This window comes from Acinonyx jubatus, chromosome D1 (genome assembly GCF_027475565.1).
Source record: "Acinonyx jubatus isolate Ajub_Pintada_27869175 chromosome D1, VMU_Ajub_asm_v1.0, whole genome shotgun sequence".
In the NCBI taxonomy this organism is placed as follows: Eukaryota; Metazoa; Chordata; class Mammalia; order Carnivora; family Felidae; genus Acinonyx; species Acinonyx jubatus.
This window is the reverse complement of record NC_069390.1, coordinates 60,634,836-60,661,563: the sequence shown is the minus strand read 5'-3', so window position 1 is coordinate 60,661,563 and position 26,728 is coordinate 60,634,836. Positions and strand designations below refer to the sequence as shown.

The 26,728-nt window shown below is 47.9% G+C and overlaps 1 protein-coding gene across 5 annotated transcripts in view; it reads left to right on the top strand.

The window, feature by feature from the left end:
- TENM4 (teneurin transmembrane protein 4) overlaps window positions 1-26,728 on the top strand; it is a 2,866,770-nt gene that overhangs the window by 2,612,377 nt on the left and 227,665 nt on the right. For 3 of the 5 annotated variants that reach the window (XM_053202562.1, XM_053202561.1, XM_053202560.1), the window contains one exon: window positions 21,854-22,109. In XM_053202562.1, coding sequence (XP_053058537.1) covers window positions 21,854-22,109 — 256 coding nt within the window. Of the gene's footprint in view, window positions 1-13,822; window positions 13,958-21,853; window positions 22,110-26,728 lie in introns of all 5 variants that reach the window. The other 2 variants (XM_053202558.1, XM_053202559.1) reach the window with 1 other exon arrangement.

Below are 26,728 nucleotides of genomic sequence, written 5' to 3'. Positions count from 1 at the left end.
CCCTGATGGAGTCCAGATGATTCTCCTAATCACTAGTGTTCACCACATTAGATGGCAAGTTATCTCGATCTGTAAAATACCACCCTGTAGCTCTGTTTGCTCTGTCCGCTCTGTCCTTTCTCAAACTATAACATTAACATCAAACCTAGTGTTAAAGCTATGCCTCTATGGCTTTTTTATTTTTTAAAGAAAAAACACTTTTGTTATTATTCTTTAAAGTGTATTTCTTTTGAGAGCGAGAGAGAGCGTGCATGTGCAATAGGAGAGGGACAGAGAGAGAAGGAGAGAGGGAACCCCAAGCAGGCTCCGCACTGTCAGTGCAGAGCCCGACTTGGGGCTCGATCTCATAAACTGTGAGATAATGACCTGAGGTAAGATCCAGAGTCAGACATTTAACTCACTGAGGCACCCAGGTGCCCCTGTTATTATTCTTAAATGAAAACAATATGTACAGAAAAAATTTAAAGTTAAATTTTAGCAAAATGTTTGTGTTAAGAAACATAGCAGTTCCTCGCCCCAGCCCTTTCCTCTCCCAGGTTCCACTCTCCAGCAGACTACAACTCTGATCTCTGATAGCTATTTTCCCTGCTATTTAACTTCATGTTTTTAAATATTGTGCATATACGGTTATTTTTTAATTTATCAATTTTAGCCATTATCTGTTGACTTCCTCCAATGGAAGAACTCCCATAACAGCTACTTTCTTGCTTTTCCTCTCCCCACAGCCCTAAGATAATTTTTATAATATTTTTTTGGTAAAATATGTAGTCATTGGCTATATAGTTATGATTATGTAAGAATATGGACTTTTTGGTTTGTGTTTATGTGTGTGTGTGTGTGTGTGGTTATTTGTTTTATTTTGTTTTTTGTGTTTTGTTTCTAAGCCAGTAGTGCACTGCAACCATCCCTCCTCTCTTATACATGCCTTCGTTCTTTCTTGGAGTTGTTGATTGCCTTTCTTTTATTGCCTTATTTGAGAAATCACAAATGGATCAGTATGGCTAGGATGAGATCCTTAATATAAGGGATATAATGACATATGAGGCTATAAAAGGGACTGGATCTTAAGGAGACCTTAATGCTCAATTAAGGAACTTGGACTTTATCTTGAGAGAAATGAGGAGCCATGGAAAGGCTTTAGGCAAGGAAACAGCCTTCTGGAACATTCTCCGATGACAGTGTGAGAGAACCACATGGAAACAGTTTTTAAATTGACATGGAAGTGTGTTTGAAAGCATCCACATTCTCATCATTTTTCCAACTAACTGGTGCCATCTTCACAAAACTCCCATATTTGGATAGGTATTTGTCAAGTCACTGACAGATTCCAGCTCTCCTGAATTTTCCTTCCCCACCAGTATCAATATATTGTAAGGAAGGATAAAAGTCATCTCCCTCACTGCTCCCAATTGGAATTTCCTAAGATTAACTTGGAATTGTCCAGTCACAAAGTAGCCCGGGTTGAGGGAAACAAAATTATTCCTACCCCCTTCCCTCAATACTCACCTTTGTTTCTTTTAAGTAAAACCTCACTAAAATGCTGACGGACAGAATTTGTGAATGACCCATCACCAATGAATTAGAATTTATGCTACACCCAAAATGTAGCTCCTATGCTGAAATCACACATATCCTAATTGGTGCTTTTTTCTTTGTTTTGTTTTGTTTAGGGAGAGAGAGGGAAAGGCTGGCAGTTTTCAAGAGAAGAATGTAGAGGAAGAATTAAGATTTGAAAAGTTGCTTAATAAGAATAGAAACTAGGGTTTGTATCAGTGGCAGTAGGTGTGAAGTTATTTTCAAGTATGCAAAGTCACAGCTTTGCGATCTTAATGTGTACAGATAAATCTTGATGTTAACATTCGTAGAGAGGAAAACCCTGGTGTAAAGGGGGGCCAGGGCATGTTCAGATTTCTGAGAAGGCAACTTACCAACTGCCTCTATCATGTGCAAAGTGCTTGAATTTACTTGTCAACCTATTTCAATTTTACTAGTATGATTATAAATTGCTATTTATGTAAAATGAAGATGTTTTTACAAGATTTCTGCTTTTACTTACAGTTGGGAATTTTGGCTCATAAGCAACTCATCACCAGAAAATGCAGTGGTAGACAGGTATCTGTTAGGTCTAGATGTGATCGTCATCATAATACCTATCATTGATTGGGCCCCTGCTATGTGCCAGACACTGTCCAAGCATTTTCACTAGCATCGCCTCCTTTGATTTTCACAAGTCTTATAAAATGTGATTGCTTGCCCTCGTTTTGCAGTGGAGAAAAGAAAGTGGGACTTGCCCAAAGGTGTACTATTAGTGAGTGGCAGAATCAGGATTTAAAGCCAAGTTAGTTAACTCAGACTCAGTTAAGATGCTTTTGGCTGCAGTTAACAGAAAACACCAAGTATTAGGGACATATATTGTGTCACATAAAAGGAGGCTCAGTGGTAGGGTGACTGGATAGTTGGCTGCTCCAAAGCCCATAGTATCACCAAAGACTCGGGTTCTCTCTGTGTTTCGGCTCCATCATTCTTAGGCCGGTTCCCCCCTTAGGCTGTAGGATGGCTGTTAGTCACAATGCTGAGTCACACTGTTTTGTGTTCCCTTAATGAGCAAGAGAGACTGGCTTACCATTGTTGAGTATTAGAAACAAAAGAAGAATCTTTCCTGAAACACCCAGCAGACATCCTTCTCAAAGTTCACTGGCCAGCACTTTGTCACGTGCTCATTTCTGAACCACTCATTGGCCCAAGAGATGGGATCACCCTTAGATCACTGAGGCACCTTGAGTGGAGATCACTTCTCCAGACCGCATCGTTACTCCTCAGTGGGAAAAGGACACAGTGAAAGTCAGATGGCAAAGGTCTTCCCTAGATCAAGGACTCGCCGTATTATTTGCGGGACACGTTGCAAAAGGAAAATGCATGGCCCATTGTTCAAAACTTTTTAAGAATTTCAGGATGGTGATGGCACATCAAACCAAGTAGAAGGCCCTCTGAGTGCAGGGCCCTGTGTGACTGCGGTGGTCACTCATCCGTGGCCCTGACCCTAACCTGCTTCCTCTGCCCAAGGCTTTTAATGGTTTACTGCTCTGTCTTCTACTGAAGAGCAGGGACCAGCCATTCTTGTTTGTCATTGCATCCTCTGTACCGCCAACGCCTGGCCTATAATAGGTGTTCGAGGAATAAAAGTGTTCAAGAAAGGAATTCTTGCCTGAGCTGATATCGGATTAAGGAACGAGCCATAGGATGCTGGAGACCGTGAGCACCCCCAGCTCCATGCCAGGCATTATGCCGTGTCCTCTACGTACCTTCTCCTCCCTCACTTCATTTTGACACCAATCCTGACCTGTTTCCACCTCCCCGGTGCTGCTGTCTGTCTTTTGTCCTTGAGGAACACTTGCTGATATCTGAAGTTTTAGGCCTTTAGGGTTATGATACCTGCTGAGCTATAATCACACAGCTAACACATGTGACCAGGATTTCCACACCGTAGCTTTCTTTCACTCCTAGTCCCTGTGTCGCCACGCAAAGGATTTCCTTTTTGATGTTAAAAGCTGCCTTGGGATAGGCCATGCAGAAAGGGGATTTGCCGCTGTGCCTGTCCGGTCAGCATTCCTTATCATCTAGGAATGGAGTCCTCGTTTTGTCAGGAAGAGCTGACTCAGCGTATGTTACATGCAGAGCATGGTGTGAACTCTGGGGATACATGGAGATTTAAAGAAGTGGATAGATGGACCAGCCTCGTTGGAGACACTGGGCAAAGTGTCTCCAGGAAGACAGGAAGAGTTAAGTAATAAGAACTGTCATCATCGAGACATCAGAAGGGCAGGCCTTAATTAATTGCCTTTTGAATGGTACAGACCACACTCCCTTTATTTTCTGCCTGCCTGCCTGCCTTTGCTCAAGTTGTCCCTGCATATTTTACACATGTTCTCTGGCATCAATTCTACCCATCCTTCGGGGCCTCCTGAGATTGTCTCCGAGGCCAGGCACAGAAACGTTCAGCCTGCTACATGTTGGCGTTGCTTTCTCCGAGGCGCCCTCCAACTTTTGTGAGAGAACGTGAGTCCCTTCCAGCTCCATCACACCCCAGATCCACCCTGAGAGCAGTAGTCCCCATGCTGCAGCCAGTTAGGATTCGTTGTCTCCAAGCCTGTCTCTTTCAGGAGACTCACTGCTTTGCTGCCAGGGATGATATTCACGCCTCTCCCTCCCTCACTCCATGCCTATCGTGTGGCATTGGACCCAAGAGGTGCCAGTAAGAGTAGGTTGACTGGACTGTATACCCTGAGGTCAGGGAAGGAGAGGGTCTGTGGGTTTGAGGGCCCCGAGGGAGTGCTCATGATCTCCAGAAAAAGTCAGACATCAGAAGTGAAATAGGCAGCGTGTGATCTCAGTCTCAGGACATGCCCAGGATGAGAATTGCCTTGAGCTGTCAACCAGACACCAGCCTCCTCAGGACCGACACCTCCCTCCTTGCCTTGGCCCTATGCCTTCCATTTCCAGGCCTTCTCCATCAGTCCACGGGGAGAGCAGGATTGCCCTGGGAGTCTGTCTGCAACGCCCGACTGTGTGATTATAGCACTGCTATCCTGCACAGATGGGCTCAGACAAGGCAAACATAGAGAGGCCAAGAGGGAGCGTCTGTAATTAGAGCTCAGACCTCAAGTGGGCGTGAAGGGGGCAGTCACATTCGATCTTCGTGGTAGCTTTTGACATTTAGAAATATTCCTAAATGTCACATTTGAGTTCTAGAGAGGGAGAGACTGAGATGTATATCCGAAGTTCCCTTGGGCGCCGTCCACTTGTTATTGGATGTGGTCACTGTGACACGACATCCCCTGCCCCGATCCAGCGCTAGGGAGCTGACCTATCTGCTGGTATCTAGGGATGTCCAGATAGGACAGACCTAAGCATCACCCACACTCTTCCACAGGCTTAAGGAATGCCTGAGCATAGATGGGACCCAATGCATTATAAAAATTCCTGTATTCACAGGACTGGCTGTGCCCAGATTTACTGAATCCCTTTAACATACAATGTCAATGGGGGGCACTGGGGAGAGGGGGGAAGGGCCAGCCTCTGGGGAAAGAGGGTAGAAAGAGCTTGTAGTGTCAAGCCAGTCCTAGGTTTGAATCCACCACTTACGGGGTAGCCTCGGGCTAATCCCTTCACTTCTCTGAGCCTCAGTTTCCCCGTTTGTGAAATGAAAGTGACGGTTGTACAACCTCCCAGTGCTGTGACACAGATCAGACAGCATGTATGTCACACACCTGACACACAGGAGGCTCAGCAGTGGCTGAGGAGGGAGAACAGCTCAGCACAAAGATATGTTCTCCCGGTGACCCGACGCAAGAAGGGTCTTGACAGCCGCAGCTTCAAGCATATTTTTTTCCATTTGGAATTCTTCTGCCTGATTTGCATGGGCAGTTAAGAGAATGGAGACATTAAAAGGTTTTTTGTAATATCTGGTTCGATGACTTCCTTTCTGGGGTGATGCCTAACGTGTATCAGATGGCTGCTTTTTGCCTAATTTCAGCCATTAGATTAGGGAGGGATGAGGTAGTTTGTCCTCAGGGAGAAAAAAGAAATCAATGTGAGTAAGCATGATTAGTAACAGCGTCCATGAGTAATGCGGCAGGAGGACGAGAACTTGACCAAGGCAGCGAGCTGTGGAGCTGTGACCCAGCGGACAGCTTTCCCTGCCTCCAGGCTCGGCACTGCAGCTGCTCCCACATCCACACACAGGTCACGGTCTGCCACCTGAAAGTGGGTGTTTTATCATTTCTTAATATCCACCCATCACTCCAGGACACTTTCTCATGAGGGAGAAATGACCACTTCTGGTAGCAACGGAGCATTCTTTTTTCATTAGAGGGGATGTTTGTGATCATTTGCCTAAACGCTGGTGATGTCAAAGCATATGTGCCTACCACGTGGCCGGCATTGGACTGGGCTCAAGGGACACGGAGGTGGGGAAGTCACCTCAAAGGGGGGTGACATGTGCATGCCTACACGCTAGTGTCCTGGGTGTGCAAGTGCAGGTCCCTTGTGATTTCAGGTGCATGGAGCCAAGGGAGGGCGTGGCCAGGTCTGTCTGAAGAGTAATGGAAGGGCTCTGATGTGGTGTTGCAGTCTCTGAGTTGACCTTCAGCCTCGTGACTGGGGAGGGGACTAGGAAAGGCGCTCTAGGCTGAGAAAGCAATGCAGTGGGTCAGACAGAACTCCCAGACATAAGGACAGAAACTCAACTCCAACTGGATTTTTCAAGGAAAGAAAACGTAGTGGGTGATATAACTGAAAAGTCCAGGGGATTATTCTTGATCAATGCAGCTAGATCCCAGGCATTCCAATAACGTCTCCAGGAATCTGTTTCCATCTCTTGACTTTGTTTCTCTTTGCTTTGGCCTCCTCCTTGGGCAGACATCCCCATCTGATGAAAGAAACCCATCCAGGCTTATATGCTACTAGCTTTGTAAACCAGGTAAAAGAGTGCCTCTCCCCACCCCCTTCCCCAGCGGCTCCAGCAGAATCCTGGGTTGACTCTGACTGGTCTGACCATGGTCATGTGGCCCTGCCTGAATTAGACACCCTGGCCAGAGGTATGGGGGTACTCCCATTGGCCACCCTGAAGCCAATTCCATCCAAATTCATAGGCTGAAAGTAGGGATCCCCAAAACAAAGAGAGAATTGCTATTATTAGAAGAAATGCCAGGCAAGTGAGGGGAAAAAAATGCCAGGCAAGCGAGGGGAAAAAAAGGGAAAAAAAAAATGTACACGGGTACATTAAAGAGGCAAAGACATATGGTGGGAGGAAATAGGCTTGAGAAAAAGGAATCGTGCATGTCTTCCAGAAATGGAGGCTGAGTGGACAGCACTCGCCTCATTTTCTCTCCCATCCATTAGGGTCTTTGTGGTGCAGTTACCAGTAGAGCTAGTCTCTGACCGCACCTCATACTCAATCCCGACTGTGGTTCCTGGGCATTATAGAGCATGTAAATATAGGGGTGCTCTGGGTAATTACCATTATTATAAAAAACCCAGGTGAAAAATGTGCTTAGCATCCTGCAGTAAGGCTTCCCTGGCCAACCTTCAGGGCTTCCGCTCAGGAAGCATGAGAGTTACCATGCAATGTGCTGGGTACTTTGCGTGACCTGCTCGGGCGGCAGAGTGGAGGGATTGAGGACACAGACTCTGCCAGACCACCTACGTTTGCATCCTGTCTCCAGGATGCAAGTCTGTCCTTGGGCAAGTTCCACAATGTCTTTTTCTACCTCAGTTTCACCATCTGTGAAACAGGAATAATAATAGTGACTACCTCGTGGGGTTATTATGAAGACTGAGTTAATACGTGTAAAGCACTTAGATTAGTGCCTGGCACATAGTATGTACTATGTACGTGTTAGCTACAGTATGTTCCTTACTGTTATTATTATTATTATTCAACTTTACAGCAGTCCTATAAGATATGTCTAATTGTCCTTTCACAGATGGGAAGGTTGAACCTTAGATAGTTAAGGCTCCATATTTTCCCACCATTTGGCGCCCTTCTGTAGTATCAAGCATCCATCCATCCATCCATCCATCCATTCGCTCGTTCATTCAGTAAACACAGGGTCTGCTTCACGTCAGCAGTGGGCCAGTTGCTAGGGATCCACTGACTGAATTCTCTTGGTCCTATCAGAAATTCTGATCACCAGCTTTACAGGTGTTTGATTTAAAAAAATGGGAAAACGATGAATGATTCATTAATGAATATAGCTTGTGTGAGAAAAAATATAGCTTGTGAGAAAACATATTCTAAAATATAGGGTCGTTGAGGGGTTTATCGATAGGATTCTAGGAGTGAAGAGTTTGACAATAACAAATATTTGCTGAGCAAATGAATCAGGCTCAACACTCTCCATTTCGTCCACTTCCACAGGAAGGAAATGAGGTCCAGAGAGGTGGGGGGGGGGGTGACTGGACCACGTGCCAGCGAGATCGTGGCAGGGCTGGAACTAGGACCCAGGCCTGCCAACCACGCTGCCACCTTAAGATAATGGGCAGGGCACGAATCAAACTCACCTGGGTGCCTGGGTGGGCACCTTCCCTCCCCTGTGTCATTCAGGAGAATTTGATTTTCACTTCGATTTCATCAAGGTAGTCCAGAAATCTGGCGAGTCACAGTAACTAACACAGAGCTAGCCCTTTGCAAATGTCCAACAGATGTTGGCTGGAAGTTGTGATTAAATACCTCTAAGTATCTTGAAGTATTATCCTGATTTCTGAGTTGCCCCTAAGAAATCCCACAATATGAGAGGTCCAAAGGAGAAAGAAAGAGGAACAAACTGGCCTTGGGAATCTGCTGTCTGCTGTGTGTGAGTTTGGTGGGTACTGTGGAAGGAGGGGGCAGGGCAGAAAACTAGAGTTTACAGGTCTAGATTTTAACCCTGGCTCTGCCATTGTGATCTTGGACTCCCAAGGGCTCCCCCTCTTACTACTTGTGTTATTCTGGATGAGTGTCCTAACTTGTCAGAGCCTCAGTTACTGGGAAGGGGATACTAATAAATACTTTACACGGCTGCTTTTAGGATAAAATAGGATCATGCATGAAAAGAACTTAGCACAGTCCCCGGCACATAATAATCTCTCAGTAAACAATGGACATTGGGATTGTAGGCCTAGTCAATAAGCATCTATATTAGACGTAGACTAAAGTAGTACGTGTTCTAGGCATCGAGAATACAAAGCCCACTGTCTAGTAGGAAATTCACTATTCTCTCATTCAGTTTTCACTCTGTGAGTAGGTATAACTTCTCTGTTTTATAGATGTTGTCAGAGAGGTTCAGTAACTTGTTTAGGTCACACAGCTAGTGAGTGGCAGAGCCAGGATTCAAACCCATGTCAGCTGGACTCTGAAGTACTTTTCCTCTCCGGGACACTAAGGCAGTTCGGCATTTCTATTTTATTTTTTCCAGAAAACAAAAGAAGCAACCAGGCAAAAGTTTACTTCTTCCATTTCCTTATTTTAAAAAGAAGACGAAGAAAAGGTAGTATGACATTAGAGCGTGGGTAGAATTGCTGGGGGATGTGCCTCCAAATCCAGATTTGCTTCAGATTCATCCAGATGCCAGGCCTGGAGATCTACACCCCTTCAGCAGTGTCCTTGAGCCTCTGCATTTGCATCCAGTATCGTCAAGGGATGTGTTCCTTAGGAGGCCCTGGGCTGTATAAATTAGGCAGACCAGTGATCGCCTTGGTTATGAATATAACTGTTGGATTAAGGTTCTATGCTGGGTGCATTATTTGTTTCTGCAAACCGGAGCTGGGCTGATTGGATTTCTCTTTCTTTTTTAACATAAGAAGATTCTGAAATTGGAAAAATAAAATATTCCACAGCCGAGAGAGAAGAATTAGCTTGGGGAATAAGCCAGGTGGTGCCCACAGACTCTACGCTTTTTGCCTTGAAATAAAGTTAGCACTTTCCTCGCCCTTGCCGTAGGAACTTGCTCCAGAAGCTGTACGTGAGGCAAACAAAGGCGCTGGGGGTCAGTCATCCCGAGAGGGCAATGACAAGGAGCACAGTGCTTCAGAAGGCATTCTCAAGTATGAGTAATAGGAATAATATCATTTACAGAGCACCTGCTGTGCTGGGTGGATGGCAGGGTGAAATGTGGAAAGTATGCCACGGTCACCAGGAAGGAGCATGGGGGATGAAGTCAGACTTGAACTCCGGTCTTGGCGTTGAGGAGCCATGGAGCATGAGCAAATTCTCTGAGCTTCAGTTTCCTCGTCTGTAAAATAGAGACAGTAATAGCTAGCATTTAGTGACTACCTGCTACGGGCGGGCGTGCCTTAGCACTTAACATCAGTCCTCCCAGCCACCCCATGAGAGTTACCTGCATATTTGAAGTCCGGAAGGTGGGGCACAAGAAGAACCAGGTATCTTGTGCAAGGCCACGTAGGTAGGAAGTGGCAGGGCCAGGATTCAAACCCAGGCTGTCTGGCTCTAGAGCCCGCATGCCAAACACACTGCATTGGGCTCCTCTGACACTTCAGAAGACTCTTGGGAAGAGAAAACAGGGAAAGTATGTTAAACGTGCTTAGCTCAGTATCTAGTAGCCCTGTAGGCCTTCACTACTTTGAGGCCGTCATTAGTACTATTATTTTTGTTATTATTTTTGAAAAAAAATATTGTAACTTTTTAATGTTTATTCATTTTGAGAGAGAGAGAGCATGAGCAGGGGAGGGGCAGCGAGAGAGGGAGACAGACTCTGAAGCAGTCCCAGGCTCCAAGATGTCAGCACAGAGCCTGACACCGGGCTTGAATTCGTGAAATGCTGAGACCATGACCTGAGCGGAAGTCAGACGTCCAACCAACTGAGCCACCCAGGCGCCCCTGGTACTATTATTACATTTCGGTGGCCTGGGGATCGGGCTGGACACTGTGCAGAGGACTTCAGGGGGACAAATTCCTTTTATCTGTTTCTATTACGTCTTGGTTTATGGACATTGATGGATGAAATACCTGCCTAAAATCTCCTGAGCTTGTATCAAAAGGAAAATCCACATGGGATCATGTCATAAATGATGAAAAGCATCTCTGCAATCTGTATAATTAGTTGGATGGCTTTCTGCCTTTTCCCCTAGGTGGGGCCTCTTATGGCCTGAGGGAAAAGGTAAAGATCCCTTGGGCAGGGGCCACCTGCATCCTGTGACTTGCTGGGGTTGGTTGAGGTACAACGCATTTGCATGTAGTTTCTAGAGACTGCGGAAGGCACTGGGCTTGGAGGCTCTGTTTAGGGGCAGGCCACCTGGGCAAGGCACAAAACCTTGAAGAGCCTCAGTTTCCTCATGTATAAAAGGCTGGTAACACCTGCCTCTTAGGGTTGTTGCTACAGCGTGTTATCAAACATTAAAACATTTTGTGGTCCCCAAAACACCTCGTCCATACAGCTATTGATATGATTGTTGTCTAGTCATAACAAAAATACATTAGATGTGTGTGCAGTTAATCAATCTCCTGATACATACAACTTAAGTACTCCAGAATTTATTCTTTCTTGTTCTTCTGCCTCTAGGGGGCATCAAGAGCAGAAAGAGCAGAGACCCGTGCTAGGATCCTGGCTTTTATCCTTTCCCTAGAGGGCAGGTTTCTTGTTTTGTTTGTTGTTTTGTTTTGGACTCAAGATGTCACGTTTAATAAAGTTGCCCCAAATGCTAGGGCCCGAGATACCCCATTACCCCATTGCTGAAAAAAATTTGAGAGAGTTCATAGACCAAGGCATAAGCAGATTTATGAGACTCAGAGGTTTTGTTTTGTTTTGTTTTTTTGGTCTGTAAAATTGCGAAATTAAGTCTTTTTGCCTATAAAATGTGGAAATTAACAGCCACCTTCCAGTATTACTCTGGAGATAAAATAAGGAGTCTGCTCATTGTCACGTATTGATAAATATTTCTCTTCCCCCCAGCAACCTCTTGGGGCCCAGATATACAAAGATAGGGGCTTAATTTAGTTTCATTCAACATGTAGGGACAGATGAACTTAACAGCCTTTACAGGGAAGACAGCTGAAGGTATAGGAGAGACCAAACAGAGATAAGATCTCTGTTCTTGAAGACTCTATAGCCTAAGGGGAATGTAATTAGACGTAATTCTATGAGAGTAAATTACTAGTTCACCTCAACTGAGTCTACTTGCCAATCATTCTGCTAAAGACTATAGGCACCATGTCCTTAAATCCCTGAAACGACACTAATCAGTACATGGTGCTCTGTTCCCCATTTTACAGATGAAGAAATCAAGGCTTTCTGGAAACCACAGAGCTACTAAGTGGTTGAGCCTGATTTCAAACTCAGTTCCATATGACTTAGCACTTGGCTTCTTGCCCACCCTGGTGTTTGAATGGGATTCATGGCATGAAATTGAGATCCAAAAGAGATCGGTAGTGTGGCCAGTGTGTAAGTGGGGGTGGGGGGGGGTGGGATTTGAACCCAAAGCATCTTGAGCCTGAGCCTTGGCACTTGACCATGCCATAATGCTCTGTGAGTTCTAGCAGCCTCTTGCTTCCATCTAGCATGTCTGTATTTCTTACAAGAGAAAATAGTTTCTTCAAAATTACTGATGGATGTAAAAGTTCAGGGAGGCACATGAACAGGGTTAATGAGAATTCACCTGTCCATTTGGTGGTATTCTGCCCCCTGCAAGGCCATGCAGTGGGAGCAGGGCTAGAATTAGGAAAACCACCTGCCCTGACCTTCAGTGCTGACATCAGTTTCAACAAAGCGAGCCATTCCCTGTGGGAACCTTGAGCTCCATTGTCGTGATTTCCTTTTCATGGCATCTTCGACTGTTGATTAAAATATTAAGTTTTTATCCACCTCAGTGTCACATCCACCTCTGTCTTTCCTGTACAGTTTGAAGAACATCAGGTCAAGTTTAAAGAGATCAGAGTGCCCAAATTGTACCATGCCCCTTGAGAATCAGTGGCAGCACCTAGGTGAAAGATCCTGCCATGTACCCTGGAGAGAGGAGTCATCTGCTCCTAGCCTCACAGCCCCTGACATGTTAAGACCCCTGCCAGAGCTTAGAGCATAGCAGGAGAGACAGACGTGCAAACAAAATATGATAACTCAGAGTGAGCTCTGAGGGCTATAAGAGCCCAGAAGAGGTGCCTTGAGCCCACACCGGGGGTGAAGGTGGTGGTCAGAGAAGGCTTCCTGGAGAAAGTAACTCTGCATCTGAGTTAACCAGGTGAAGGAACCAAGAAAGCCATCCGTGCCTAAGAAAACAGCATGTGCAAAGCCATGCATAGGAGGCAAGCAGGGAGCAGTTGCATGAGTGGTTTATAATTAGCCCGTTAACCTTAGTACCTTTTTAAAGAGGGGAGTGGAAAGCTGTGGGTGCTGCCCTGGAGTGGCAGGTTCTGGCCAGATGGTGAGGGGTCTTGTCCTGTGGGTAGTGGGGAGCCACTGAAGCTTTATCATGAGGGACTGACAAGATTGTTTTCTTTGAGGAAGCTCACTCCTGCTAACGGATGGCAAATGCATTGAAGGTGGGAGAGCCTGTGGGGTGGGACACCAGTGTTGGCGATGGTTCCAGGCTCGGTGTCCACTTACAAGACCCGAGCTGGGGTAGTGACAGTGGGAGTGGTGAGGACCTGGTAAAATTTTTACCTCCCTGGTAAAAGAGGGAGGAGGCGGTGGTGATTCCCCGAGGTCTGCTTTGGTGGACTGGGGGGGCAGCTCTGGCAGCAGCTGGTGGTGGTGAGATCAGGAGCTTAGGAGAGGGGGGTAGGATTGGGGGCTCAGAAGCAGGGAGGCATTAGATTCAGCTCTGTATGTATTTTGTTTGAGCCGCAGAGGTTTGACGTGCAGGGAAGAGGTTGAGATTCTTTAAGCTACTGCTTTACCGGGGCGCCTGGGTGGCTCAGTTGGTTGAGTGTCCGACTTTGGCTCGGGTCATGATCTCATGGTTCGTGGGTTCCAGCCCTGTGTTGGGCTCTGTGCTGACAGCTCAGAGCCTGGAGCCTGCTTCGCATTCTGTGTCTCCCTCTCTCTCTGCCCCTCCCCTGCTCATGCTCTGTGTCTCTCTCTCAAAATAAATAATAACATTTTAAAAAATCTGCTGCTTTATTAACAGGGAGCTCCCTCTTTGTCAAGGCAGCCCATTGCAGAGCTTGGCAGGAAGAAGGGTTCCCTTAAGCTGACTGCTGGTGGCTCCAAGTAACTTCTGGCCTTTGTCCTGATTCTTTCTCCTAAGGCCCCACGGAGTACGTTTTCTCCTTCTCCCACCCTTTAGCTGTTTGGAGGCAGCAGTAGCATTCTACACATCCTCTTCTTTTCAGGAAGTCCCCTGAAAGGGGCACGGAAGCCACAAGGAATCAGACCATCAAAGGCTGCAAGGAGCCTCAGGAGATCATCTATAAAAGACAGACAAATTGAGGCCCAGAGAGAGGAAGGGACTTGCTCAAAGTCACAGAGTGAGTTAATGGCAAACCTGGGAACAGTTCTTTAACCTAGGGCTCTCCATAACATCACGTAATTATGTGTTTAATTTCCTAGCTGCGGATTGTGCGGCTTAAGTGACAAAACTTGGACAGCTTATCATAAGGCATCTGGTGTGTTTCCCCAGGGCTCTTAGACACACGCCCTTTCTTTAAGCCCTTTCCCCTAACCCGTCTCCTTTTCAGGCTAACAGCATCGGTCCGTTGTCTACACGCACAGGAAGCTTCCCCAGACCACTCTACCACCGAACTGCAGTGTCCGTGCCTGAGATGCTGCCCTGCAGAGGATGGGGGGAGGGCGTCACCACATCCCTCTCCTCCGGTCTCCTAGTGCCCTGTCGTGCTAACACCTAGCCACACCTCTGTGGAAGCCGTGGGGCAAGGGAGCCCAGGTGCTGCAGGCCTGTGTCGGGGAAGGGCAGAGAGTAGTCTCAGGTGGGAAGGGAGTGGAGCAGACAGACAAAGAAAAATGTCTTTAGTGGCTGTTTACCCATGCTCGCTAGCGAGGACTACACTGAGTGCTGACTGCACTACACGCCCCTCAGGGTCACTGGGTCGCCTGCCCTGCACGCGCCAGGTTTCCTGGCCCCTCCCACCAAATGCCAGCTGTGCTCCCCGGTCATCATCGCAACCCGAAAACACTCCCTTCCAGACACTGCCGGTGGAAAACCACTGCCACCCACGGTGAGGCTTGTGCTCCAGTCCTATTCTGTCTCCGCATCACCACATCTCAACACAAAGCACTTTATTTGTTTAAGTTTATTTATTTATTTTGAGAGAGAGACAGAGTGCAAGCAGGGGAGGGGCAGAGAGAGAGGGAGAGACAGAGAATCCCAAGCAGGCTCTGCACTGTCAGCAACAGAGCCCGATGCAGGGCTCGAACTCACGAGACGTGAGATCACGACCTGAGCCGGAGTCAGACGCTTCACCGACTGAGCCACCCAGGCGCCCCTCAACACAAAGAGCTTTAATAGTCTGAGTGTCCACTCAAAGTTCTGCCCTGACCGCATGAATGAGGAGCATAAACGGCCCCCTGGTGACCTCAGGGTACCCTTTTCTACCCCTCATCAAGAAAACTGGAAGGGGAGCCCTGGGAAAGCTCCTGTCCTCTGTCTCCGCTTCCGTGGACCCTCCCTGCCATGAGTCCATCTGGGGTTCAGGCCAAGTACCATTTCGAATCACTGCACATTGGCCATGACATAGAAAGAGCAGCACAGCAGTGAAAGTGAACGGAAAGCATCTGTTCGGGGAGGGAACGAACGAGCGAAGAAACATGGCAAAAAATTCAGCCACTAGCCTTGTGCTCAAACTGGTGGTTTCATCTGGGGCCTCACAGTCCGTGTTCCTTCTGGGCTAAGGTAATGATCATACTGGTGATCTCTGTCTCTAACCCTTACATAGGACCCTATAGCTTGCAAGGTGCTTTCATATGCCTTTGACAAGTGAAGAAACTAAAATGCAGGCTAAATAGATTGTCTGAGATTATACAGCTTGCAGGAGGCAGAGCTGAGCCTGGAAGTCAGGCCATCAGATCCCGGCTGCCGACTGTGGTGACAAAGAGCTTTCTGGCCTCCCTAAATTGGTCGTGCAGGCCAAGGTTCATTAGCTGAGCTCTCAGCACGGCTACATCACCGTCCCGAGTTAGTGGTGCTCGATGGCATTTTAATGGGAGCCAAATAACTCTTCCTGATGGCATTCGCAGGCAGCTGGAGTTTTTGTGTTTTATGGTAATTAAATACTGTCATCTTTCACGTCTGACAATCTTTAGGACCCGATGAACGAGTGCAGTGCACGCCAGGTTGTCGTTCATTCTGGAGCAAGGAGACCTCGGGGCTCCTGACGGCAGGAGCGTGGGCACCGGGCCCGGCACCCTTTCGCAGAGCCACTGCTGGCCTTAGCTCGCAGGGCTGTTGACACGTTCGAATTCCTTGCCTAAGCCAAAGCCCTGGAAGTTCATGCCTTTTTCTCATGAGGGCGCTCTTATGAAAGAATAATGACCCACTCAGCTGGAGTCTCTGGCAGGCAGGCATCCGGCTGTCACCCAGGGCCTTGCTTGTGGTTTCACCCCGCCTGGCTCAAGCCTCCACCTGGCCACTGGACACCTTCCTCAAACACTAGGGAGCACGGCACTCCCTTGCTTAAAGCCCACTGGGGCACCCTGTCACCCTCCCAGTGAAGGCCGAGTTCTTCCATGTGGCACCTGTAGGCATCCGCCATCTGGGCCTGCCTTCGGGGTCTCCTCCCTGCCTGTGGCCGCTGCCCCTCCCAGCCATCACACTGCTTATCCAAGTGCTCCAGGGGGCCTCACTGCGTCTCTCTCAGGCCTCTGAACCCCTCACGTGTGCCCGTTAGACACAGGTCACACGTCATTTCTCCTGAAGCCTCCTCCCCCAGCCCCAGCGGTCCGTCTGGCAGCTGCCTCTGTGCTCCATGGAGCTCCAGCGGCAATGTGGTGAAGGCTAACGAGAATCCTGGGAGCCGCCACTTGAGGAGGGGCTCACTGTGTGACAGGCATTGACTGATGTAAGCTCTTTACCTGAGTCAACTCACTTCATATACGTACAGGAAAGTGTTTCACGGCATGGGCCCTGGAGCCAGCCTGCCCGGTTCAAATGGTGGCTGCACCACTCAGTGGTTTTGTAATCTTAGGCAAACTGCTTACTCAGCCTTTCTGTGCCTTAGTTTCCTCCTCTACAAAATGGGGAGTAATAATAGTACCTTCTTTACAGGGGCATCGGAAGGATTAAATAAGTCAAACACAGGCCCAGTCGCGTTGCAAGTACTCAATAAATATTAACTGCTGCAGTTTCGTCACGATTGCCATTTTGTGTAGTATCTGAGTGTCTGTGAGCAGCTCAAAGTCAGGGACCATATGTGTTTCATCTCTGGATCTCCGTGGATTCAGTCTGTGGTAGCCCTTCTTCCTTCTCTTCCTCTTCCTTTTATTACTGTTACTATTATAGACTCATTTTACAGATGAGGAGTTAGAGGCTCAGAGAAGTTAAGTGACTTGCCCTCAATCATGCTTGTCAGAGACGGAGCCCAGGCGGAGCCGGCATCTGGAAGACGCCTGACCTCTGTTCTTACACGTTTCTTCAGCAAGCATGTAGACACCAGCTCTTTGCCAAGGCTGGGGCTTATCTTCATCTTAAAACCCTCCAGTCTCTGCACAACAGAGGGCTCTTTAGTGTTGCTGATGGACTTGAACCTGAAGTGCCCTCTGCTTAGGGCAAGGGGTACCTTAGCGTGCACCTGAACCCAGGACAGAGCATCACCTTGATTCGTTCTGACATGCTTATCTGGTGCAGAAAGGGGCCCTTTGGAAGTCATGGAGACCCCACTCATCTGACTTTGCTTTGAGGGTCAGGCTGCAGCCATTTTAATCACTTCTGATCTGCATGTTGAGCCACAGGTACCCTCCTTAGACCAGGGCTCCTGGAAGCCAGTGGGTGGTCCAGAATAGGCTCCAGCTGCAATAAAGTCGTACCACATTTCTATCAGATATGTTCTTGCCCTTTTTCTCTCAAGGTTTTTTGCCTTGGAACCCCTGTTGTAAATGCTGGACAGTGATTATCACGGGGATGAGTCAGCACTTTACAATTTATTCATTCAGCATGCCTTTATGGTAACTGTGGAATTAATAGTTAGCATTTTTTTTCATTACTGTATTCCAGGCACTATGCTAAGCACCTTACATACATTATCTCTTTTACTTCTCATAACCACCCTATAAGGTGGGTAGTATCTCCAGTTAATGATAAGAAAACTGAAGCTCCAGAGAAATCAAGTAACTTGATCCACGTCGCAGAGCTTATAAGTAGCAAAGCCAAAACTTGAACCCGGGGCTGTTTGACATCAAAGCGTAGTCTCTTCCTATTACCTACTATTTGGAAGAGCACTCTGAAGAAGCCTCATGATGTCTCAGTTCAGGGAGATGCTCCTGTAGGCGTCAATGTTCAGGATTTTTGTGGTATATAAAGTGGGAAGAAAAAAAAAAAAAGCGTCTGAGGTGTTGGAGGGAACCAGCAACTGCAAATATATCCGAGAACTTGTAGGAAGCAAAAATACTGCCTGGAAAACCAGGCTTGCAAAACTCAGATAAGCAAGTGGCCTTTACTAACAGAGGTGTGCAGTATAACAGTAAAAGTGACTCATATCTGGGCTTGATTCAGAGATATACTGGGAGCCTGTATCTGTGAAAAGAGGGTGTAAATTGAAATTTACAGCTCAGCTTTGCAAATGTACCAATGCTTACTCCCAGGTAGCAGGAGAGAAGCCATTGCTTGCGTGAGCAAGAAGTCCACCTAGCTAATTTGCTGTTCTCTCGCCCACATTCTGTAAATATTGACTGGGGCTATGGAGATGAGTGGCACGTGGTCCCTTCCCTGTGGGAGTAGCGGAAGCCCAAGTCCTTGGCACTGGAGCAAGGGCCGTTGCTTTTCATCCTCCAGAAAGTGGTGACGTAGGAATGCGTGCACCCTTTCACAGACCAAGGACGAGGGAGGTAAAGTGAGTTACTGGAGGCCACCCAGCCAGTTTGTAGAAACCAGCAGGGAGTCAGGCCTCTCTTGGGCCATCTCTGTCTCATCCACCATTGCATTCCCAACACGCAGTGTACAGGACCTGGCACAGAATAGGCACCCAGTAAATGTTGAATGAACGAACTGGTTCTAAGTTTCTCTGTCTAGATGGGAGTGTACATGAGAGAGGGGGAAGGGGAGAAAAGAAGGACCCTCTCTGCCTGCCGTCTATCCTCCCTCCTGGCCTTAGGAGCAGAAAGGAGACTCCATTCAGACCAGAGGAGACAATGGCTCCTTAGGAAGGTCACGTCTCTTTTGGGGGTTGTGAGTGATCTTCCACTGATAAGTCCCAAAACACAGATCTTCTCCCTTGGGAACCTGGGAAAACTCAAAGTCCCCTTTCCTGGTGGTCTCAGAATGGAAGGGATGAGGGAAGGGAAACAAAGAGCCCAGCCGATGCGCCTGGAACTCTGGCTCCAGGTAAGTCAGTAAAGGGCCACATAGGCCCACGGTCTAGACAGCCCAGGGTGATCTGCTATGATTTTTGGCACACAAATGTCCTCCACACTAGGTTTATGCTCTTGGGTAGACTGCCCAAGCCACTCATGAGAGCCATTTTACTAAATAAGCCTATACTGAGCACCTGGTTGGTTGTAGGGCCTGTGGTCACCAGCACAGAGGGGACAGGGATTTTTATACCTACCAGGAGAGGCAAGATGGGGACATAAGTACCCCAGCTGTAAGGGAGAAAGAAAAGCTGCATGGTCCAGGTTACCTGCTGTTAGCGTTCAATCAAGGAAAAAAGAACTTTGGGGAGGGCAGATCAAGGAAGACTTTCTGGAGGAGGTGGAAATTGAGCTGAGCTTCAAAAAACAGAGAGGATTTGGACCAGGATATTCCTTATCCTCATAGGAGAATTTCCTTCTAGAAGTTAGGTTTTTAGATATATGACTAGTGGTCTTATACATTAAAATCTCATTGTTTCAGGACTCTTGGCAGTGCTTCTAAAGCCTTATCAAGCCAGAGCTTGGCATCCTGACTTAGTCACAAAGCAGATGTCTGTAGGCATGCAGACCAGCCTGTTCTGACCCAGCCCTCATATGCTTGCTGTCTGAACTGAGGGGTTTTATTCTGCCTTTGGCCATGGACTGAGACAATCGGGCTGGTGTCTGTTATATGCAAAGGCACTGTAGTTTGGTAGACAGAATTCAGGCTTTGGATTAATAAGGACCCCTTTAGTGTGACGCCTGGATGGCCCAATTGGTTGAGTGTCTGACTCTTGCTTTCAGCTTGAGGCATGATCCCAAGGTCGTGGGATCAAGCCCTCTGTACTGAGTGTGGAGCATGCTTGAGATTCTCTCGCGCTCTCTCTCTCTGCCCCTCTTCCTCGATTGTGCTGTCTCTAAAATTAAAAGTGGCGGTGGGGGGGGCACCTGGGTGGCTCAGTCGGGTGAGCATCCAACTTCAGCTCAGGTCATGAGCTCATAGTTCGTGAGTTCAAGCCCCACATCAGGCTCACTGCTGTCAGTGCGGAACCCACTTGGGATCTTCTGTCCCCCTCTCTCTCTGCCCCTTGCTTGCTCACGCTCTCTCTCAAAAATAAATAAATATTTAAAAGATTTAAAAAAAAAAGTAAAACAAAATAAAATAAAGGACCCCTTAGTTTTGCAAACCTCAGCTTCCTTGTCCTTAAAATGGGAATGATAATAATACTGCCCTCTAGGGGTTGTTGTGGGCATTAGAAAAGTTAAGGCTGTAAAAGTACACAGTTAAGGGCTAGTGGCAGCAACTATCAATATCCGTTAGGTAAAAATGCCACAAGGAGGTTGACTCCTGGTGGGAGGCCTGGAGCAAGGGCTAGGTCACCCTTCTCTGCTGGCCTCCTGATAAGCCTCAGACATAGTGGTCCAATCCCTCTCACTACTTCGGAGCCATGAGGACTGCATCCAGCAGCCTGAAAGGCCAAGGGTAGGGGGGACACTCGGCCAACCCAGGAGGGTGCTTCTGCTGCTGGCTTCTGTCTCAGGCTCCAAACGTCTCCATTAAAGTGATGCCTGAGGACGGCTGGACAAAGCAAATGACCCTGCTATTCTCGCCTTCTCCCTGGTGCAAGGCAGTCTGCTCTCTGCCTGTTTTGCTTCCCATGCTTAATGCCTCCCATTAAGGGGGATTCCTGCTAGCACCGCATGGCACGTCTTCAGAGGGTACGAGGCACATTCCTGGGGACCGTCCTCATCAGAAATGAGGTTTTAGCCACTAGACTGCCGCAGCAGACCTCTTGGCCTCTGGGGGAAAAGTGTGGCAGGAGTCCAGGGTAGAGGGAGGAAGATGATGAAAGGTAGGGTTGGATTCTGCAGGGTGAGTGGGTCACACTCTGAAGGGCTTGCCAGACCCTGGGTGGGCTTTATCTTGAAATCTATTTTTCATCTATAAATCTGGTGATAATAATACTTATTGTTCTGAGTAGTTGAAAGGAGTAAATAAAAGATGTATCTTAATTCCCTTGTCTGTAAAGTGAGGATAAAAATAGTACCTGCTCTTTAGTGGGTCATGAGGATCAGCTGAATTTAAACATGGAGAGGGCTCAGAATAGTGCCTGGCACACAGTAAGTGCTCAGTAACTGTTAATGATGGTTTTTAATAACCCCCAGGTGGTTTTTAATTCAGCTCATTCCCTTTACTCAAAATTCATCCCTCCCCCAGGCTATCACTGACCACTTAGCCTAAAATTTCACCACAGCCTTCACATACCCAGGCCACAGGCCCTTTCCTGGCTTTCTGTGTTCTCAGATTTATCACCACCTTAGTAAACTACATGTTTTCCTTACCTTGTTTGTTTCATTTTCTGTGCACCATTGTATACTTTCTCAACTTCTAGCATCCATTGGAATCAACTGGAGACTTGGTGAAATCAGATTGCTGGGGCCCACCCAAGGGTTCATGATTCAATAAGCCTGGGCCAGGGATCCAGAATTTTCTCTTCTAACAAATTCCCAGGTGATATCGAAGGGGCTGGTCCTGCACCACACTTGCAAAACACCACCCACTAAGTATTAAAGAAACCATGTGAAGTGGGTGACGTCAGAGGCTACTTTTTTTTTTTCTAATCTTGTTTATTGTCTCTTTTCGAATTTAAGCTCCAAAGGGGACAGGGATTTTGTCTGTTTTGTTGGTTGATGTGTCCCTAGCACCGAAAATAGTAGGTACTCAGTAAGTACCGTCTCCCCACTCTATGGACACGCATGGTCCGCCGCGCCCGTCGCCACCCGGCCACTCCCGCGTGGGCCTCGGGACCAGGCCCGGCCGTGGCGGTGGCCCGGCGCCCCGCTGACCGCGCGTGTTTGTGCCCTAGATCACCCGGGCGGCCTGCAGAACCACCCGCGGCTCCGGACGCCGCCGCCGCCGCTCTCGCACGCGCACACGCCCAACCAGCACCACGCGGCCTCCATCAACTCCCTGAACCGGGGCAACTTCACTCCGAGGAGCAACCCCAGCCCGGCCCCCACGGACCACTCGCTCTCCGGAGAGCCCCCCGCCGGCGGCGCCCAGGAGCCGGCCCACGCCCAGGACAACTGGCTGCTCAACAGCAACATCCCCCTGGAGACCAGGTGCGGGGGAGGGGCGGGGCTGAGCCCCGGGGGTGGGCGGAGGGGCCCTTCCGTGTGCCCCCACGGCCGTGGTCCGGGAGGCTGGGGTCGGGCAGCAGCTCCGAGAGGCGGCTCTCTGGCCGGGGAGCCAGGCGGCGGGATGGGCGTGGGGCAGGAAGAGCGGGCTCTTGCGAATCGAGCAGCCGCAAGGTCCAGGGCTGGCCTGCAGCTGACAAAGGTATGAGCCCCGGCGTGCCCTTTTTCCTTGTCTACGCGGTGGGGGTGCTGCTCGCTGGAGGAGGCTGTTGTAAAAGGAGATGAGAGTTGAGTGTGTCACGGGGAGGCAGAGGGTAGGCTCCTTCCCGATCAGTGTTTAATTGGGATCCACATCTCCGCCTTTCCCTACTGTGATTTGGTCACCTTGTGCCTGGCCTGGGACCTGCCTGGCCTGTGGTGGGTGCTCAGGGAAGGCTCCCTGTCCTTTCTCCTCTCCTTCCCTCCCACGGACTTCTCACCGTTCGCCAAGCCCTATAATCCCTAACATTGAGACACCATCAACTTTTGGTTACAAGACCTTTCATACTTGAAATGTGATGTAATCCTCACAACTTTACCAAGGGCTTGTTGTGATTTGTGATCCCATTTGGGAGTTTTGGAAGCTGAGAATCAGACTCGGTGACTAGTTCAGGTCACATAGACGGTGGATGTGTGTCTAGGATGTGAACCCAGGATGCCTGACTCAGTGTGCAATGCTATTTCCCTACACCACAGCCACCTTCTCCTGGTCTCCCCTGGCCTGGACCTCTCCACCTCTGCATTCTTCCAGTCTTGCAGAGTGCTCCCTTCCCTCCAGGGACTTCAGTCAGCATCAGTTCTGTAGCTGCCCTCCTTCCCTCTGGTTAGTCACTCTTTTACCAACATGAAAATGAGGGTTTTTTGTTGTTGTTGTTTTGTTTTTTTGTTTTTTGTTTTTTTAAGATACAGGCATACAAACTCACTGGAGAAAATGCAGAAAGATATAAAGACAAAAATTAGATTTACCCATAATCCGGAAGAAAAGCAAAAATAAGGTTAAAAACAGAGAGACAAACTATTAAGAGACTCTTAAATACAGAGGATAAACTGAGGGTGGCTGGTGGGGTGTGGAGTGAGGGGATGGGCTAAATGGGTGATGGGCATTAAGGAGGGCACTTGTTGGGATGAACACTGAGTGTTGTATGTAAGTGATGAATCGCTGGATTCTACTCCTGAAATCTTTACCACCGTATATGTTAACTAAATTGAATTTAAATAAAAAAAATAATTTAAAAAAAGATTTACCCATAATTCTTACCCCTCTGTTGACTTTGGGGGACATAGCCTTTCCCTACTTTCTCTAAAGATGAAGTGTCCCAGTCTAGCACAATTAGAACCTCTTCATCTTCTACCCTAAGTAGTGGGGAAACATAGATTTTATTTTCTCAAACTCCTGTTCTTTATCTGTGAAGAGGACAGAAGTCATCCCACACTTAAAGAGGTGAAATTAATTTACACATGGAACATGTACCCATCTGACTCTATCTGGCATTATGACATCTGCACGTTGAGCTTGTGGGACCCAGTGAAAGAAAATCAACATCCTTTTGTGCCCTTTTACTCCTGTAGCATCGCTTTTCCAAAAGCAAATCTCTTAGAGATACCGCCCAGCTCGCCCCACCCCCAGTCTCTTAATTAATATTGTTTTTGTTGACCTCCTCTAAAATCATGTGTGAGTTTTCCTGACATGCCTCCTTGGCTCTCATCAGTGACAGAGCTGGATGATCATATACCATCCCACCCAGGGTAGCTTAATCAGATCCCCATTAGTTCCCATGGGCTTATTGAATGACTGCACATGGCTGAAAGAAGTCAGCAAATAATCGATGGTTCTGATTCTCTGCATGGAACACAGTAGCCACTCCCTCTGGTTGGATGTTCATTTTTATCCCTTAGTATCAAAGTAGGTGGTTCTCTGGGTTTTTCAGGGGAATGGAAGATAGAGGACCAGCAGCAGGGCATTTTCCTGGTAGAGTGGTCCCAGCTGACCTCTCTTGCCTCATCAGCCAGCCGACACCTGCCTTTCTGACCCTCTGTCCTCCCACGTCCATTGTACAAACCACACGGAACTTGGTTTTCTTTGTCCTTCCTTCTACTTTATCACACTTCGGAAATAAAAGAAAATCACTTCTATCTACTACCAAACGTAACCATCGTTAACATGCCAGCATATATATATTCATATATACTATTTTATGTAAATCTATACAGATATATATATTTAACATCTGATATATGTATGAGTGTGTGTGTGTGTGTGTATCAGTCTTCCCCAAGATGCCCACCCCTTTCATGCCTCTGTGCCTTTGCACATGCTCTCGTACAGTTGTCCGCCAGAGCTGCCCTCCTTCTTACTTCTTGGTCTTGCAAAGTCCTACTTACTCTTAAAGACCCAGATGAAATGTTTGAGGTAGGTTTCCTCTGTTACCCCAGAGTTTTGTGCATCTAAAGATGGTCTCAAACTGGGAGAGGTGCCTAATACAGCCGGTAACACATTCAGAATTCTGGGCCTTAATACTTGACCTTTCCTGGTTGATGTCACAGAACCAACAAGGTTGAAGAGGGGTTGGTGCCCCATCTGGCAGTTAGAACTGCAGATAATTTTGACCAGCGTGGTAAGATAGGAATAGCACAGAATTTACAGTCAGAGGACTTGGATTCCTGTCTTGGCTTTAACAGTTACTGTCCCAGCAAGTTCATGAACATCCCTGACCCTCGATTTGCCTGTGTAAATTGGGCTAAGAACTCAGGCCTCTCCGACTGGAAGGAAGTGAATCACATAAGAAACATAAAGCATGGTGCCTGGCATTAAAAGACACACTATAAAAATGATTTCCCATGTTTTTTCATATACATCATCTTCCCATATCAACCCTGTAAAGAAAAAAGTCTTGAAAAAATATTTATTGAACTCCTGCTCACCCGAAGAGTTGAGAGGAAATAGGAGAGTGCACCTTTTTCCCCACCTTGGAAAGGGAAGTTTGGCCCCAGTGCTCTGAGTACGTAAGTGATGGTCCTTTCACTGAAGCTAGTTGTTCATAGCACAGGTTTTAGGGCCAGGCAGATCCTGTGCCCACATCCCCACCCTGTCACTCACTGGCTGTGATCCTAGACCTTAAATTTCTTCATCTCTAAAAGGGAGAAAATCTTAGTAACTTCCTGTTCTGATTCTCTATTGCTGCATAACAAATGACTGTCAAACTCTACCAGTTGATTAGACTTCACAGTGTGAGTCGGGAGTTCAGGAAGAGCTGGGTCTTCCTGACCTAGGGTCGGTCAGTGGTATTAGCTGTTAGCTGGGCAATCTGAAGGAGCCAAGTGGCTTGACTCGCATGCCTGAGCCTTGGAGAAGAAGGCTGGGTAGCTGGGCTCAGCAGACCCTCACCCTCTAACGTGGTCTCAGGGCTTCTCCTCCCAGTCTTCCCAGCAGGGAGTGGACTTCATACTCAGTGGCTCAGAGCTCCATGGCACTGAGACAGAAGTCGCCGATCCTTCTAAAGGCTTGGTCTGCGATGGCATAGTGTCCCTCCTGCCATTGTTCTGTTGGTCAGAGCAGTCCTAGGCCAGCCAGCTTCAAGGAGAGGGACTTCTCAAGGGGAGAGTGCCAAAGGATTTTCGGCCACTTCTAACCCACTGTAGTGCCTCCTGAGGCTGTGATAGCAATTACATATGATCAGGTCTGAAAATGTCTTGGCACGCAGTAAGTGCTCAACTGCTTACCATGTAGTGCTTGTTACTCAGGAAATAGTCACCGAATGCCTACTGTGTGCCCAGTGGGCAATATGTCTAAGAGAACAGACTCTTGCACTAGGGCAACTGCTGTGATAGAGGCACATACCAGGAATCTGTGTTTTAATTGCCTCCGATTTTCAGCGGGCAGCACAGGGCTTGCCACATCATGGGTACTGGAAAAATATTAACACGCAGGTTAAATGAATGAACAATGGAACAGTGAATGAAATGTTATACCTAACTTGAGTGGGGAAAAGGAAGGCTTCCCAGGGGACCTGGTGCTGTGGGGCTGACTGTCGAAGAGCAGGCAGGATTCCCCAGGTGGAGCCAAGAAGAAGGCGTGTGAGGGAGGCACAGCCTGAGCAGAGGCCTGAAAGCCCAAGGGAGCAGGGCCTAGTTGAGGCGGCTGTAGCCAACAGCCTTTAACCAAGCGGCACCCGAATGGGGAGCCCCATGATGCCAGAGGAACAGTCACAGGCCCTTCTGTAATTGTCGCACTGAGTCTATGTTGAGAGTCAAAAGTAAATAGCTGAGAAAACAGCATAACAGCTGGCAGAATCAGCAGGAGGGGGTTAGATTTCATGCTGGAGACAAAGGCAGGAGGGCAAGTGAGAGGGAGGACTTGGTTAACCCACTGCCTCTAGCACCCTCCGAGGGTTAACGGAGTCCCCAAGGGGAGACCAGGCCTCCCTGTGATTCTCAGAGCTGGGGGTCACATGTTGCTTTGAGGTCTGCTGGTGTATCTGTGGTCCATTCTGGTGGGATCCATGTGTTCAGGGTCCACTATACCCTGGTCCACTTCGTTCACGCTCTGTAGCATCAAATGCTTAATT